The sequence below is a fragment of the Erithacus rubecula genome, assembly GCF_903797595.1.
Source record: "Erithacus rubecula genome assembly, chromosome: 8".
Taxonomy (NCBI): Eukaryota; Metazoa; Chordata; class Aves; order Passeriformes; family Muscicapidae; genus Erithacus; species Erithacus rubecula.
In genome coordinates this window covers 27,298,398-27,313,867 of record NC_136659.1, presented here as the reverse complement: position 1 = coordinate 27,313,867, position 15,470 = coordinate 27,298,398, and the positions used below count along the sequence as shown (strand labels likewise).

Sequence of the window (15,470 nt, the reverse complement as noted above, 5' to 3'; positions counted from 1 at the left end):
GGCTGGAAGGTGTTTACATAGACTATCACAGGCAGACACAAACTAGCTTTGGTATATTTTAGTATTTAAAGTCAAATGAGGCACTCACTTTTCACTAAAAAAGGGTGTTTTAGAAAATTATAACAGTTGAATATAAAGATTTCCTATAATGAAATTTTTCTACACTTAATTTCAAGTCTCATTAATAGTATTAATGTAGGTAGAGCCACATGTGCTATGACCTTCTTGCAAATCAGCTCTTCAGTAGATTTAGGCCCTTTGTGGTCTGCAATAAGGGGTGAACTGGCTCATTTCAGCACTGACTTTTTTGCAATTGGGCCAGGTGATCTGAGGCATTCATAATGCTCATTTGAGCAGGTCATGTCTACAGAAATCCTTGCATTTCTTTTCCTTTGGGGATCAGGGGTGTTTCTAACACTCAATACCTCTGGCAGGATTAGAAATGCCAGCTCAATTTCATTCAGGTCACCAACCTTGAGAGGAGAGAGCAGAAACTGTGAGAATTGCTGCTTCTGCTGGTACATTTCCACACTTCAGTGTGTGTGCCCTGGGCATGAGCATCTTCTCTTATGACATGCTGGTGGTTTCACTTGAACTGAAAAGAGAATGAGGTATTCCAGCAAAACTTCAGGGGTGGAAGAATGAAAAAGGACAAAGGGGAGCCAAGAGAGCTTTGTGGAGGGTTTTGTAGGAAGACAATCGTATTGATCAGGTGTAGTTGGTGATCACTCATGCCAAATTCAGCACTGGAGCCCTTTTTTCATTGTGGAAGTCTGACATTATCATCACTCTGGAATGTACAGCTAGAAATTAAATTATTTCATATAATTAGTAGATAAGAGGAATTTTTAGGGCAGAAGGAGGAAAAGGTAAAGTTGTAGCTAGAAAACAGCACAGCAGATTACATGCTACACTGCAGAAATAAATAGAGATCCCACAAAGATCAGTGTATTCATGTTGGCTTTTTCTAATTCATTATGAGTAATGCTGTGCTGCAATTAGAGCAAAGGGAATGCTGATACCTCATTTTATCCTGCTGTCATTTGTAAATGAGAATTGTTTATATATTCAGAAATAAGAATTGTTTATATATTGAGAGAATGTTAATGAGACTTGTTTAATGAGAATTGTTAATGAGAATTGTTTATATATTCAGAAACATTTTTTAAAGTAACTAGGAGGAAGAGAGCTGTATTTTGTGTCTTTCAAAAACTACAAAGTCCATTAAAAAACATGGAATAACTGAGAAAACATAAGTCAATTCAATAAAGAGTTCACAGAGTTGACAGTAGGCTATTTTTAAACATAATCATTTTAATTTCAAATAAAATGTGCAGCTCCTTTTCACATATTAATTTTAGAAGCAGGTTGCATAGCTGCTCTTAGGGAGTCACTCCTTCTCCAACTCTCGTAATTTAGTCTGGGCATAGTTTCCTACTAGTGTTAATTATTTTCCAATTTTCTTCTTCATTATTCTTAAGTTCTAAATTCTGTCCTAATACCTTCACAATTCTCCTTTTGTGTTGGTTTCTCACAAATTAAAACTCTGGTTTTAAAAATGTGGGTTTAACAAAAGATCTGCTTGACTCTTGCTGGTTCTTTCTCCATTAGTCACAGTGACAAGGCTGTGGAGCCCAGTGTGGTCCTGGTGTGATCCATCCATGGCTTTCTGTCTTACCATCCCTCAGCATTATTTAGAATACATCTTTGCTTTGCCCTTTACTATTTAGTAGACTGCTAAGTCTGGCTTTCAGTAGAGGAGTCAATGTAGCCCCTCCTGGTCTATTTTTTAAATCTACGTAGGACTATGATTCCTGTACAGCTGCATTTTTCATTTTAATTGTCCTAATAATGTTCCATTGAGCCTGTTATGTGTCAGGCTCAGAAGAGTAGTGTTGCATGAATATTAAAAGAAGAAATTTACCCACTTGAGCAGTTCATCTATTGAAATTTGGACATTTTACAGCCTGCAAAATGCATAAAATGGAAAATAAAAATCCCTTTCCTTACTCATAAAAACAAAGATATCTATTTCCCCTCCTGTCCTTGGCATCCTTCCAGTGCTGCCAGTCACTGGTATCCCGTTATCCCAATCTGACTTTTCCATATTTTTTCACTCAGTGTATACATCACAAACCTGTGAGAACTGGACAGTGATTGTTGAGCAAAACCTTTATGGCAATACAGTAAACATGGGAGACCTCTAAAATCATTCTGCAGTTACTTAAACAAATCATCTGCTTTGTTAACCTTTGTCTTCTCACACATTGTTTTTCTTCACTTCCACTCCATCTTCCATACAAGTTTGGCTAGTGTTGATTAGTATTGATTTAGACATTTTGATAATCTGTTTAAAATCAGGGGAAAACATTTATTTTATAAATCAGTTGTACCTCAAATACTCTGCAATTCAGATTATATAAAAAGCACACAAACACCTAAGATAACATTTCATTAAGTTAAACAGTAAATATAGCTCTGTCTTTCCATAAATTCAGTTTGTAAACCTTGTTCTCTCCTATCAACACATTGTCTATTTTTAGAGAAGAAAACCATTACTCTTTCTTGTTCCAGTCTCCCACTTAGTGCTGTAAAATGCAAATGCAATTATTGTTCTTTCAGGTCTAAAAAGCTTTTGGCAAAACTCTCAAGTGAGGTAAATCAGTGCATCCTCTTGAAGCCAGCAGAGCTGTTCTGCTTTATGCCATCTAGAGTTGTGATCCAGTAGATTAGTTGCTTTCTTTGGGGCTAAAGCTTCGTGGAGTCTGGACTATTTCTCCATTTAATTCACAAAAAAATTGCAAAATCTCCTTATGAGGATTTGCAGTTACCTGCACTGAAGCACCAGCTATAAGTAGGGATCAACTTCTTTGCCCCTTTCAGTTCATTCTTGAAAAAGTGTCATTTACTCTGCAGTATTTATTTCATATTTGGGAGGTTGGTAGGAAATTTCAGTATGTCCCCCCAGTATAATTACAACTGCTTTTTTTCTTGCTTCTCCAGGGAGTGCTTCCTAGGGACATGCAGACAATAAGTCTCATCTAAGGTTCAGTGAAAATATTTGAGTAGATTCTGCCAAGAAACTAGTATTTCAAGATATTTTGAACATAAAAGCCATTCCAGGGAAAACTGATCCCACAATAGGACACAGGGCTATTTTTAAAATTGCTTCAGGCTTTGCAGCTGGGGTTTTATTTGTTTTTGGTGGGCTTTTTCATTAATATTCCTTGACATTTTAAAGATAAATCCTGTGCATGAGCATTCTACAGAATAGTCCTGAAAAGTCAACACTTCCAGGCACTTCTTCATAGCAAAGCTACTAAGCATAGGTTTTATCCATGTCTATCATAATTCCACAATAACAGAGGCACGAAGATCTGTCTGTGTCTAAGGTTTTGTTGATAAAATGCCAACACACAGAACCTCAGGCTGCACAAGGAATATTGTTATTGCCAAGATTCCAAACAGCAGAGACATGGAAGACTTGAAGATGTGCCCATGTACTGCAAGGCTCTCTTTCTTCTAACTGCCCCTCGCCTAGATTCTGAAATGGCATAAATGTAAAAAATATTTACCAAGGTTCTGGAATGGTTCTTGACTGAAATTGGTATCTAAATAACCCAATGCTTCTTATTTTTCTTGTCTTGTTTCTCTTTTTCCATCCTGTGATCTCCAAGGTGGGTCAGTGTTTTTAGCTTCACCTTTTTAGACTCTGCTACTAGATTCAGAAGACAAAAATATGTTCTCCCTGCTTATAAAATCATAATTTTCATTTCAGTGGGAGCAGGCCTTACCCTGGGAAGGCTACACTTTTGAACAGGCACAGACTCAAGGTTTTTATCCAGTAGTCTGTTTTTTAGCCATTCTCTTGAATCAGAAATCATAATTAAGATCAAAAAACTACCTTGTGAATCATTTTTCCATCTAGGTACTTGTATGTCCCACTGTTGCCATAATTTGTAAGTGCTTCCCAAGGTTTTAAAAATAGAAAGAACAAAATGCTCTCCTACTTTCTTACCCCCTCCTTTATTTTCCAAACCCTGTGAAAAATAGCTTACTTTAGAAGGATTTACTCTGCCTGCCTTATTTGCTTCTTCACTTATGCAAAGAATTTGCAGAGGGAAAGATGCCGTGCAGAAATGGGTCCTGCAGAAATGCTGCCATTCTTCACAGTGGTCAGGATCACATTCAGTATCCCTGAATCCCTCTCCTGGGACAGTGCTGTCTCTGCTTCTTCAGCCTCTCCTACTGGTGACACAATTCTTGTGGACAAATATTTTTGCCAAACAGTAATGACAAAAGCTGAGCAGGGGCGCCTCAGCGTTTAATGTTCTCTGCAAGTTGTCTATACTCCAGCATGCATGGCTTGTCCTTTGTCAGCTTGGGATTGGTTTAAGGTCCTGAACAGGAGGACTCTTCAGTCAAACCAACAGCCTCTTCAAGCCCTGCTTCACCAGTGATTGAGCAGTTCCAGAGTGGGTCTGCTTTCCTTAAAAGCTTTGGAGAAACCAAGAAAAAAACTCATGATTCCGATAGTGGCAAAAGGGGCCAGTTTGAAATGCATTATATGAAAGTAACAGATTTTCAGCAATGTTGCTACCCTGCCATAATTGTATGCCAATCAGTATGTTGGGAGGAGGTGACGTGCTATTCTTTTTATTTTTCTTTCCATCTGTCTTGCCTTCTTTCTATTTCTCTTGCTTCCAATTGGAGGCCACACATAAAAGTAAGTAATAATGGCAGGTCTCCAGTGCAGGGCTGAGTTAAATACTCTCTGCATTGACTTGGATCCTCTCCTGCCCTTTGGACAGTTTCTGTTTTGTACTCAGATGTCATCTACTTTTTTGTATTGAAGGAAACAAGGCCTGTGGTTTTCAGTGCTTCCTCATGGATTGCCTTCAATAGCAGTTTTTAGAGTACATATTCTGACTTATGTGATATAAAAGTGTTAAAAGCATTTTTCTGGTTTCTTGTTGTTAGTGGTCTTAGAGTCAGATAAGATATGTTTCTATCAGCAGGGCCTTTACTTTGCAATCCAGATAGTTTGATCAAATCTACCAATTTCTTTGTAGTTTTCATATTAGGCTGATCCTGTTTCTTTTTCTGAAGCAATAGAAGTCAAGGGACTGTCTGAGAAGATGATGGCACTAATTGCTCTTATAAAGACAAAGCTTTGTTCTGAAACAGTGATTCTGTGATCTGTGTTAATCATCTTGCTTTCACTGCAGGTTATTAAAGGGTGACATTACAGGGGGTTTTTTCACCCAAACAGTACCATATCTAGGAAAGTATTTCCATGCTCTATTTAAAAACCAAGCCAGACAATATATTTATGGCAAGCTAGTAGTCCTGCATCCATGTTTTAAACTTCAGGGCTAAGTGGACTTGAAGGTGCTCTTATCTAGCAAGTTCAAAGCAGAACACAGCTGGGAAAACCTGCCTCTCATGCCTTCTTCCCCTCCAACACATGTGTTTTGCTCAGGAAATGTTTTCAGTAGCAAAAATTATTTTTATTCAGAAAAGATAAATAATCCATGACATTCTAGTCCATTTACAAGCTTATACCTAAGCTGGGAAGGACAGAAGTGTTTTCACTAATCAAAGATATCTCTAATCCTTAATCAATTCAAGTCTGGGTTTTTAATAGCAGTCAGGGGAGTGGTGGCAATAATTACACAACTGCTGCCCTGGAGGAGTTAAAGTTTGCTTTTGGCATCTCCTGTGTTAAGCAGAGAAGAGCTGTTTGGGGCTGGAAGAATGATATATATCTGTGGGAGGGAGGGAGCTGCAGGGGAGCGGGGAGCACTTTAAATGAATTCTTTAATGGGAGCCCTTTCCAGAAGGCATCCGTGGTATTCCTCTGCAAAAGGAAGAATAAGTACTCAGCACCATATATGGTGACACTTTTATGTTTTTTTAATATAAACATGTACAGGCTGGAGCAATCCATGTAGATGGGTTTTGCTGATTGGTTGGGCCAGAGGGGAGGGAAGGAAATGAGACCCTGTTTTTAATATCTTAACATTAGAAAACTTAAGAGCTTCAGTTTGAATAAATAAACAGTAGGCAGAGTTGGAAAGATTTTCAGCTTTGCAAAATAGCCCTTTCCTCTGTCTTGATTTTCCAGCTTTTTTTATTTATTTTCCTTTAGCTTGTTTGTTTGCAGCTGCTTCATTCTGTAAATTGCTTTGATTTTTGCTCAGGGAGTATGTTGTTCCCAGTGCAGATAGCAACAAATCAGTAAAAGCTGAGATAGCTTGGCTCCAAATACAAGGGGACCAAATCCACTCAGTCAATTCCCACAATGCTGGGCAAAGAAAAGGGGAATGCCACACTGGGTTTGAGCTGCTTTAGTGCAATACACAATCACTTAGCTCAGAGGAAGAAACCCCTGTTTTTCTGATTTCACTTACATATTTCAGGAACCAAGTTGGAGAATGCAGCTGCCAGGTGTCTCTGATGCTGCGGGAGAGTTCAGCTTCCACAGCAGAAATGCTCAGAGAGTGAGTATTTTTCCCAGGGACTTGCATGGGTGGGTTCTATTTTTTGCTCCGTTAATTCCCTGCCCTTACAGACCCAGGCTGGCTGCTGTTCAACCTAATCCCCAAATGTGACCTAACAAATTGTTTTCATCATACAAGCTAAGCACATTGTACCAAGCCAGAGTAGAGAAGATCTTTTTTGTTTGTGCCCTTATATGGCTCCTGAAGTCATCATTGATGCAATAAACTAATGGAGTATGCTCCTCTAATCAACCTCCCCTTCTATAAACACATTTTGTTCCTGCTCTGAGATTGTTCCCTGACATTTTTAAACCAGCCCCTTTCCTGGCTCTCTCTTTCTTTTCTTTTTCGGATCATAGTGGGAGGGAATCAGCCAGCTCTGGAGAGCAAAGAGATGGTGGAGACCATGGTAAACTAACATTTGGTAGAACAAGTGGCTTCAAAAGGAACAGCAGTGTAACCAGAGTAGCTGAGGAGGAGCAGGAAGACGTCCGAGGCGTGCTGAAGAGACGAGTGGAAACTCGGGAGCACACAGAGGAGAGCCTGAGGCAGCAGGAAGCTGAACAACTTGATTTCCGTGATATTTTAGGCAAGAAAGTCAGCACCAAAAGTTTTTCTGAGGAGGAACTGAAAGAAATCCCAGCCGAGCAAATGGACTTCCGAGCAAACCTGCAGCGGCAGGTCAAACCCAAGACCTTGTCAGAGGAGGAGAGGAAAGTCCATGCTCCCCAGCAGGTGGACTTCCGCTCTGTGCTGGCCAAGAAGGGCACCCCAAAAACCCCATTGCCAGAGAAGGCACCACCTCCTAAACCTGCAGTTACAGATTTCAGGTCTGTGCTGGGCGCCAAGAAAAAGCCACCTGCGGAGAATGGCAGCGCTGGCACCCCTGCACCAAATGCTCGTGCCAACTCTGAAGCCCAGAATGCAACCCCCAATTCTCAAGCCCCTGTTGCCAAACCAGCAGTGAAAAAAGAGGAGAAGAATGACAGAAACTGTGAACATGGGTGTGCAGTGGTGGATGGTGGAATAATTGGGAAAAAACCTGAAAACAAAGCACCAGCAAGCAAACCACCAGCAAGCAAAGGAACAGCACCCTCCTTTACAGAGAAGCTTCAGGATGCTCAAGTAGCTGATGGTGAAAAATTGGTCTTACAATGTCGGATTTCCTCTGATCCCCCTGCAGCTGTCACCTGGACTCTAGACAGCAAAGCCATCAAATCATCAAAGTCTATTGTCATCTCCCAAGAAGGTAAATTAATTGCATTACAAGCCAACTGGATGGCACACTGTTATATCTGGCTCTTGATTAATAATATTTAGTTCATTAAAGGTAATGCAATATTTATTTAAGTCCTGTGCCAGTAACTGTTTCCAGATGCAGCTTTCTTGTTATTTCAGTGGTGTACACAAGGAACAGTATTGTTTGACGTTTCTTGCAGATTCCCCTCTAACAGCCTGCAGATGTAAATTTTATAAAGTTGAACTTCTTGCATTTTTAAATGCTGTTTACATTGCTAATGCTGTTTAAGAAGCTGGTACATGATGCTTATTTAAACTGAACTTTAAGGATTTAGAACCTTGAAAACATTATAATATTATTGCTGGTTTACACATTCTAATTGAATTCTTCTGTATGTTTAATATTTCAGGCTTTTTATTGCAATAAGAAACACAGAAACAAAGTGGGGTTGTGTCATAGAAAGAAATTACTGCAACTGCAAGTTAAGATGAGACTTGAGAACAGATTTCCAGTGCGTTTAATGCCCCACCACAGGTGCTTTTGTTTCCATTACAAGCACTGAAATATTTGAACTCCACTGGCTTGGAGGCTTTTAACTAATTTCAAAATTGTACAGAATTTGGTAGAAGTCCCTAGTGGGAAAACTTATTGTTTTCAAACTGCGTGATTCCTTTATATTTCACATTTTGGATGATCAAACCCACTAGACTGTTTTTTGCATGCAAGTATTTAGACAAAATATATTTTCCTTGGGACACAAATAGGAAGGAAGGACAAATGATAGCACAAAAAAAAAGCCCTTTTTTACTTCATATGTGTTCCATAAAACATTGAGGGAATTATCTGGAGAATAATACCCTCTGGCACATCGTAGCATAAAAGTTCATGTTCCCTGTGAGAATTATGGCTTGATACAGGGATCTACACTCTCACTTTTGAATCTTCCTTCATTTAATCCAGACTATTTTTAGTGTTAGCAAATGAGAACCAAATTAATATGCAGAACAGTTCAGCACAACCAGTGAGTCCTTGTGCACTGTTCCAAGCAGAGTAACATTCTCCTGAAGTGGATGCAGTCAGAAATAGCATTATATTCAGAGAGGCTTGGGGTACTTGAGAGGTGGATTGAGGAGATACCAAAGTAAGTAGATGGAGAAAGGCAAATAGTAGCAGGTGCATTGTGTATGGCTTTGGTCTGAAGTAGCATGATGTTGCTGGGTTTTTTTGTGAGTACATGTTGATTTTCACTCAAGGGGACTGTATAGAATAAGTGCCATGTACATGAGAAAACATTGGCTGGTGGAAATGCCATTCATAGAAAAAGGACTGGCAGAATCAGTCAGTTTAGCTAGCCTTATGTGGAAGCAAGATTTCAGGGCTTTTCTTGGAGTTGCTCAGAATGAAAAAGAAGTTATGCATCCCAAAGTTCTGTGACTCCTGTCAAAGTAATCAGAGAGACAGCACCTCTGTACCAAAGCTTCTGAGCTATGATGGAGCCTCCTAAAGTTCTGAACTTTAGTGTTACAGTGCTGCAGAAAGCTGTTTTCTTCACTGAAATAATCTGAGTAATTGACTATTATAATGCCCCAACTCTTATTCACTCTATAAAATGATACTGTGGAGCTGCAAAACAAGGGTAGCTGTTTACAGTGAAGTGATCCTGATGTCCAGAAATGCTCTGCTACCTGTCTAGGCAGGGCATGAGGCTTCTCCCATCCAGTTTGTCTGGGCTGGGTGACACTCCTGGTCACAGCACTCCAGGGTGTCATGCATTAACAGTGCTTTCCTTTGAGGTCAGGATCAAAGGTGACTCCTGCATCAGGAATCCACTGTTCCAGGACAGCTTCTTGCAGGGGGTGAAGACACTGCCCTTATTTTCCACTGTACCTGCACTGTTACTCTTGAATCATGCTTAGTAGTCAGTGTTATCAGTACCTTAAAGTCAGGCTTTCTTCTGCACATATTTGCAGAGGATCTTTGAAAGAAATATTACACAGGGCTGTAAGTTTTGTCCTTTAATGGAAAGACAAGGAATGAGGATTACAACTAATTTTTTTTAAACCTTATTACATACCCTCTGACCCTCTGGTACACTGAGAGGGTGCATTGCATGATGGTCAATTTTGTTTTTTTCCTGACAGTACCTGCTAGCTTTGGCTCTTGGAGAAGAATGTGTTTCTGCTCTCTCACTGTAAGATTCTTTCATGCCAACTGTTAAGTAACTAACTAGGCATGCATGATACTTTAAGTAAGTTCCAGATTTCGTAGAGATTCAGTTTTTTCTTTTTCCCTAATTAGGAACACATACATACTTGTGGGAATCCAGAGAGGAGAAGGCATACCTGGAATAACAGACTAGGACTGAAAATAGCAAAATCATTCAGTATCAGGAAATACTGTTCAATAGAGAAACTGTATGGATTAGTCTCATAGATGTGTTTGGAACAGCTTTAAACACAGAGAGCACAATAACACTGGAAGCAGTACACAGCAGGCCCAAGGCAAGTCCCAGTTTGCATCCTTTGCCCCAAACACTGAAAATGCAACAGTCACAGGTGCACTGAAGCAGCAGTGCCTTTGTCAAAGCTTGGAGCAGCATTTAATGGGCCCAGGAGGTAATGCCCCAGAGTAATCCTGACCTGAAAGAAGACTGAGTCTGTGGGGAAGAAGAGGAATTCAGAGCAAACAGACCTAGTCCACCTTAGTGGGTTTAGATCTTGCAAAACCATTTTTTATTTCTTTGGTATGACCTTGCTGTTCCGTGCTTTCAGCAAAAAAAATCCACTATGGAAGAGGATAGACTAGGTCTGCTCTTAGCCATTTCACCAGCTGCTTTTATTCTGTTGTGATGTTTGGTGGTGACCATGGGGAATTTTTTCAGATTCAGCAGAGGTATTTCGCAATAACTTACATGTTCTTGATGAGTTGGATACTGGAAAATTCCCTATCTAGAGTAATGCATGTCCATCAGCTTCTTAGTCATACTACTAGCCCATCTTAACATGGAATACTGTCCCATAAACTGGTCAGTGTAAATAATGCATAAACTCCCAGAATACTATGTGTTTTGGAAATTGAATTATTCCTCTCTGTTATTCCCAAAAGAGAGAAAAAAAAAAGGCAAAAAGAGACTGAAGTTTGCTCATCTCCTGGTGCCAAATATATTGTGAAGATAAATACATAAAATTCAGCTTCATGTGATTAAATACTGATATATTTGGCTAGGAAGGTCAAACTTAGAAGTATACTTGTGTGTAACAAGTTCACAGGACAGTAAACTATCTAAAAACTATGTAGTCTCTCACTGAAAATAGGTTTCCTTGGCATATTTGTCCTAGTTGATAGTGAGGCCCTTTACCAGTTAGAAACAGCCCTGTTCACAAGTCTCCTCTGTGCTTGCAGAGCCTGACTGACACTAAATTGCCCACCCAAGGCAGTTTAACCATTGGAGTGCAGGAGAAGGGAGAGTGTTATCCCTGCTTCTGTGCCATTGGAGAAGGCTGTGTACAAACACCAGCATCAGCATAGTCTCTGACTGGTAAAGCCTTTGCCAAAAGAAAAGCTAAATCCTGCTCCGAAAATGACCTTTAACTTCAGGCATATTTTATAAAGCATTTGTGCCAATTTCTGGTAGTTAATCTAGGGCTTGCAATGTATTCTATTATTCCAGGGTTAAGTTTAGGTAGAAGTCAGAATCTGGGCAGCATTGTCTTGAATGTCACAATCACAATAGCTGATATCATGTCATGTTCCTTCCATTTTACATTTCAGCTATGTTCCCTTTGAGATCATGAACATCAGTACACTTGTTCTTCCATTCCTTTTTACAGCTCCCCAAATAGTACTCTCTTGGTTGATTGGCATGATTTATGATGAAGTGAGCTCTTGCATTATTTTTCTGACATGGTACAATTTTATTAATGGTTTGATTTTCTATTTTTCTTCTTTTAAACTTGTCAGAGCTCAATTATCTACATTCCTGAGATAGATATTAATGTGCTTTTTGCCCATTAAAGATCAAAATAAATGGTTACTAACAATAAAAAGAGTGTACTCATAAATTAGAGCATTATACATTCATACATTATGGGGTAGATGATGCATGGTTAAGAGGCACTTTAATGAGAAGCTTTTTTGCTTGAATTTATGGGGGGCTTTTGTTTGGAAAAAAAAGTTTTTATAAGGCTCTAGAAGACATTGCAGTGAAGATAGAACATGTAAGGACTGAGTAGAACAATTTTCCTCACAGGGATGAACCCTTTAGAGCAGGACCCATTTTGTTTTACATTTGTATAGCACTGGCCCAGCAGTGCCCTGTGCTACTGTCCTGCTGTGTGACTCACTCTTGGGCAGAAAATCCACAGAGAAAGCCCTTGCATGGTTCCGAAAGTTGTTCTATAAGTGAAAGAGTTTTGCATAACATCCTTAGTAAACTGGCCAGCTGAGGTGTGAGAGTGAATACAAGTCTAAACTCGCATATTTGCCATTTTTTAAGTCAGCTTGCTCAGCCTTTTTTTTTTTTTTTTTTTTGGACAGATTTAGTAGTCTGTGACTATATAGATGGAAGAGAAACTATCTGATATAGACCCAGGTAGCAGTGGTGGTGTAGCTTAGAAAATACCCTGAGCTTATATTGCTTTGTTTAAGCCAGCATTTTCTTCTCCTCAAGTTTCTTGGCAGCGTTAAAATTTTGTAATCTTATTAGCAATAATGCCTTAACAACTTTCTTGTGACTTAACTCCTAAATCTTCCTATCAGTCATGCAAGTCTATGTGTGCCAATCTAGCTGGGATCAACTGTGACTTTTCTGTTTTCTTTTTAATTAAATTTGAGCAAGTATTTGGTGTATAATTAACATGATTCTATGTACTGCTGAAAAGCAGATGCATTTTGCACCTTACAAAAGCTTTTTAAGAAAGTTTGAGGTTAGGGAGATTATCTGAGTATCAGTTCTGACACAGCACCATGTTTGTCACAGGCCACATTTCTCTACATTGTCATTTATATCCGAATCTGTCCTCTTCCAGAAAATTAATGTAGTGTGGATTTAAATACAGGAATTGAGAGACATTTCCTATAACAATTGGCATTTTATTGCAAAATCTAACTATTCTAGTAAGAGTTTTGTTATTAAATCAAGAAACAAAACAATGCCTTATTTCTAACTTGATAGAAAGGCTTTGATTCTATAACCAAGATAACTTTCTCCTTTTTATTGCAACTTGACTAACTTTCTCTCCATGATGCATTTTATCCAGCCCTTGGAGGCTTGGGGTTGTTTTGGTTTGGTTTTCTTTCCAATAGCTCCTCTCCAGTTGCTGTTTGTTAGTTTATTATCCTATTTAGAAAATAGGAAGCAGAATCATGTGTGGGTATCAGCATCAGTGAGATCACCTTCCTGCTGCTGCCCTTACTGGAGGTTACTGATCCTCTTCCTTCCTCACAACATTGGAATTCATGTTTGTCATTTCTCTGTTAAACCTTTAAACCTTCTGAATATACAGCATCCCTTGCTGCCACAGGTGCTTATTTTTCACTATCTCAAGCCCCATTTTCTTTGAGTGGATGGGACTCAGCTTTTAACAAGTAAATGAGATTGTTTAGGAGGACTTCCCTGCTATCTTTTCCATTTCCAAGTTTCTTTCTAGCATCTATAAATTTATACAAGTTAAATTTATGAGTACTTCCACATCATAGATTAAAATATTTAATAACTTGGGTCCTAGTGTGATCACAGAGGAAATCCACTAGAAACAGACTGAGTGATGGTTTCCTATTGTTAGCTTCTTCAGAAGGCCTTTATTTTGGCAGCTCTAACTCCTCCTAAATCAGTATCATTAAAATGGTAATGTAGCATTAATTACAAGCAGAATAATGTGATATATCACAGATATTTCAGTCAAGGTTAAGAAAATTACCTTTGCACAGATACATTTTCTAGTTAAATGTCTAATGTTGTGAATCATTAAAGTAGGTTTCTTACATTGTTTTCCCTAAAACTCTATCAGTTATTAATAACTACATTTGACATTTTTTCTTCTCTTAAATTCATGCAGATTTTAAACTGTTTTTTCTATTATAATTGTAACTGTAGCCAATATTTTCCTGGTGAATTCACTGCTCATTTCTGAACATGACTGGGACGCTAGCACATATTTGAGCTTGCCCATACAATTAGAGATTCATTAGAAAATTAGCTTTATAACTTAATGAGTTCCTTAAAAAAATATTACCTCTCCTAGGCACAATTTCTCACAGACCAGTGTTTATTAATATTGCATAAATACTCCACAGTGTTTTCTTATACCATGGGATACAAATGGGAAAACCATAAACTTGAGTCTGCATCATGGGTAGAAATCAGGAGGTTGGCCAGCTAGATGCCAGTGTGGGGAATGAGACTAAGGAGCTGTTTTTTGTTGGTTTGTGTATTTGTTTTATATCTGAGGCTGACTTTCTGTGGAGTTTCATGGAAAGAATGCAGAAGCCTAGAGATATTTTAAACTGTCTTGCACTATTTTTGAGTAAGTCAGAGAACACTTTAATAGCTCGAAATTCAAGGGAAAAGTTTTGTGTACCTAAACCAGTCTCCAGTAAATTACCAGCTTCTGTGGCTGTTAAGGTCTTTCCTAGAGTTGCACCAGTTCCTATGTCTACATGGTAGATTCCAGTATTCATGTTTATTCCAATCCTGTACTTTGTGACAATGTTTAAGGATCATCCAGGCCTGGTTCCTAAAAAAAAAACATAGAAGGTTGGGGGGACAAAATAGTTAGCACACATTTTTAGCTGGCTGGGATTTGTGAAGTGCCAGGATTTCAGAATACCCAACTGGAGTAACCAGTCTGGGCTTTCTAGCAGTTCTGAGAAAATAAGCTTGTTTCAGGTCTGATGGGGTTTGCAGAGGAAATACCAAATACTTCATTGAAAGACATTTGGCCTTCCAGCCCCGGGAATTGACTGGAGCTCTAACTCACAGAACATGGTTAGTCCTGGTTTGGAGGTTTCCTGTCCTTATGAAATCTCATCAACTTTTGCCTGGTTTGGTGGTTTGGGGTTTTTTCTTGTTTTTCTGTGAAAATGAGGTATTGACAGTTGTGCTCCCTCAGCCTTCCCTTATAGTCCTGATCCAACCTGGCCAAATCTTTCTGATCCATTGGCCAATTTCATACCTAGTCCTAGTAGTGCACAGTTTCATGTATAAAGGAGAGTGACCCAAATGGTCTCATTTACCCTTGATTCCTCCAGTGAGGGCTACTTCTATTGTGTCTGGTGGTAGCAAGAAGCCCAGCAATCCTCATGTATTTTACATGTGCTGTTCCCATGCAGTTCCTGGGGGGAAGGAAGCAGTGGAGGAAAATAGGGTGCAGATTATTTTTTCTGGGAGGTAGGAGCTAGGAGAAAAAAGGACATGGCCCTTGAAATAAAACAGATTTCCTTCACCCTCTTTCTCACAAAATAACTTCATTAAATGAGTGTTGAGGTGTGACCCTGTGTCACATTAGTCTTCAATGAGCTGAGGAAGGGCTTTTGAGCAGATAAAACTCCAACTGAAGATGAAGTAAATTCTGCATTGTTCCAATCCCTTAATGATTCAGTTATTCTTACAGGCCAGGCTCCTTTCCTGCAGTAAGGTAGCCAGAGGTCTCCTTCATTTATATGTGTCTTTGTTCCATAGTTTATGGGTTTTTTCAATGGCATCTTTAGGTTTCAGTGTGCAATCTTTT

General features: G+C 39.1%; 1 protein-coding gene across 2 annotated transcripts in view; it reads left to right on the top strand.

The window, feature by feature from the left end:
• Positions 1-15,470, top strand: part of MYLK (myosin light chain kinase) — a 190,201-nt gene that overhangs the window by 111,780 nt on the left and 62,951 nt on the right. For both annotated transcript variants that reach the window (XM_079311011.1, XM_079311012.1), the window contains 2 exons: positions 6,423-6,503; positions 6,863-7,752. In XM_079311011.1, coding sequence (XP_079167137.1) covers positions 6,423-6,503; positions 6,863-7,752 — 971 coding nt within the window. The remainder of the gene's footprint in view (positions 1-6,422; positions 6,504-6,862; positions 7,753-15,470) is intronic.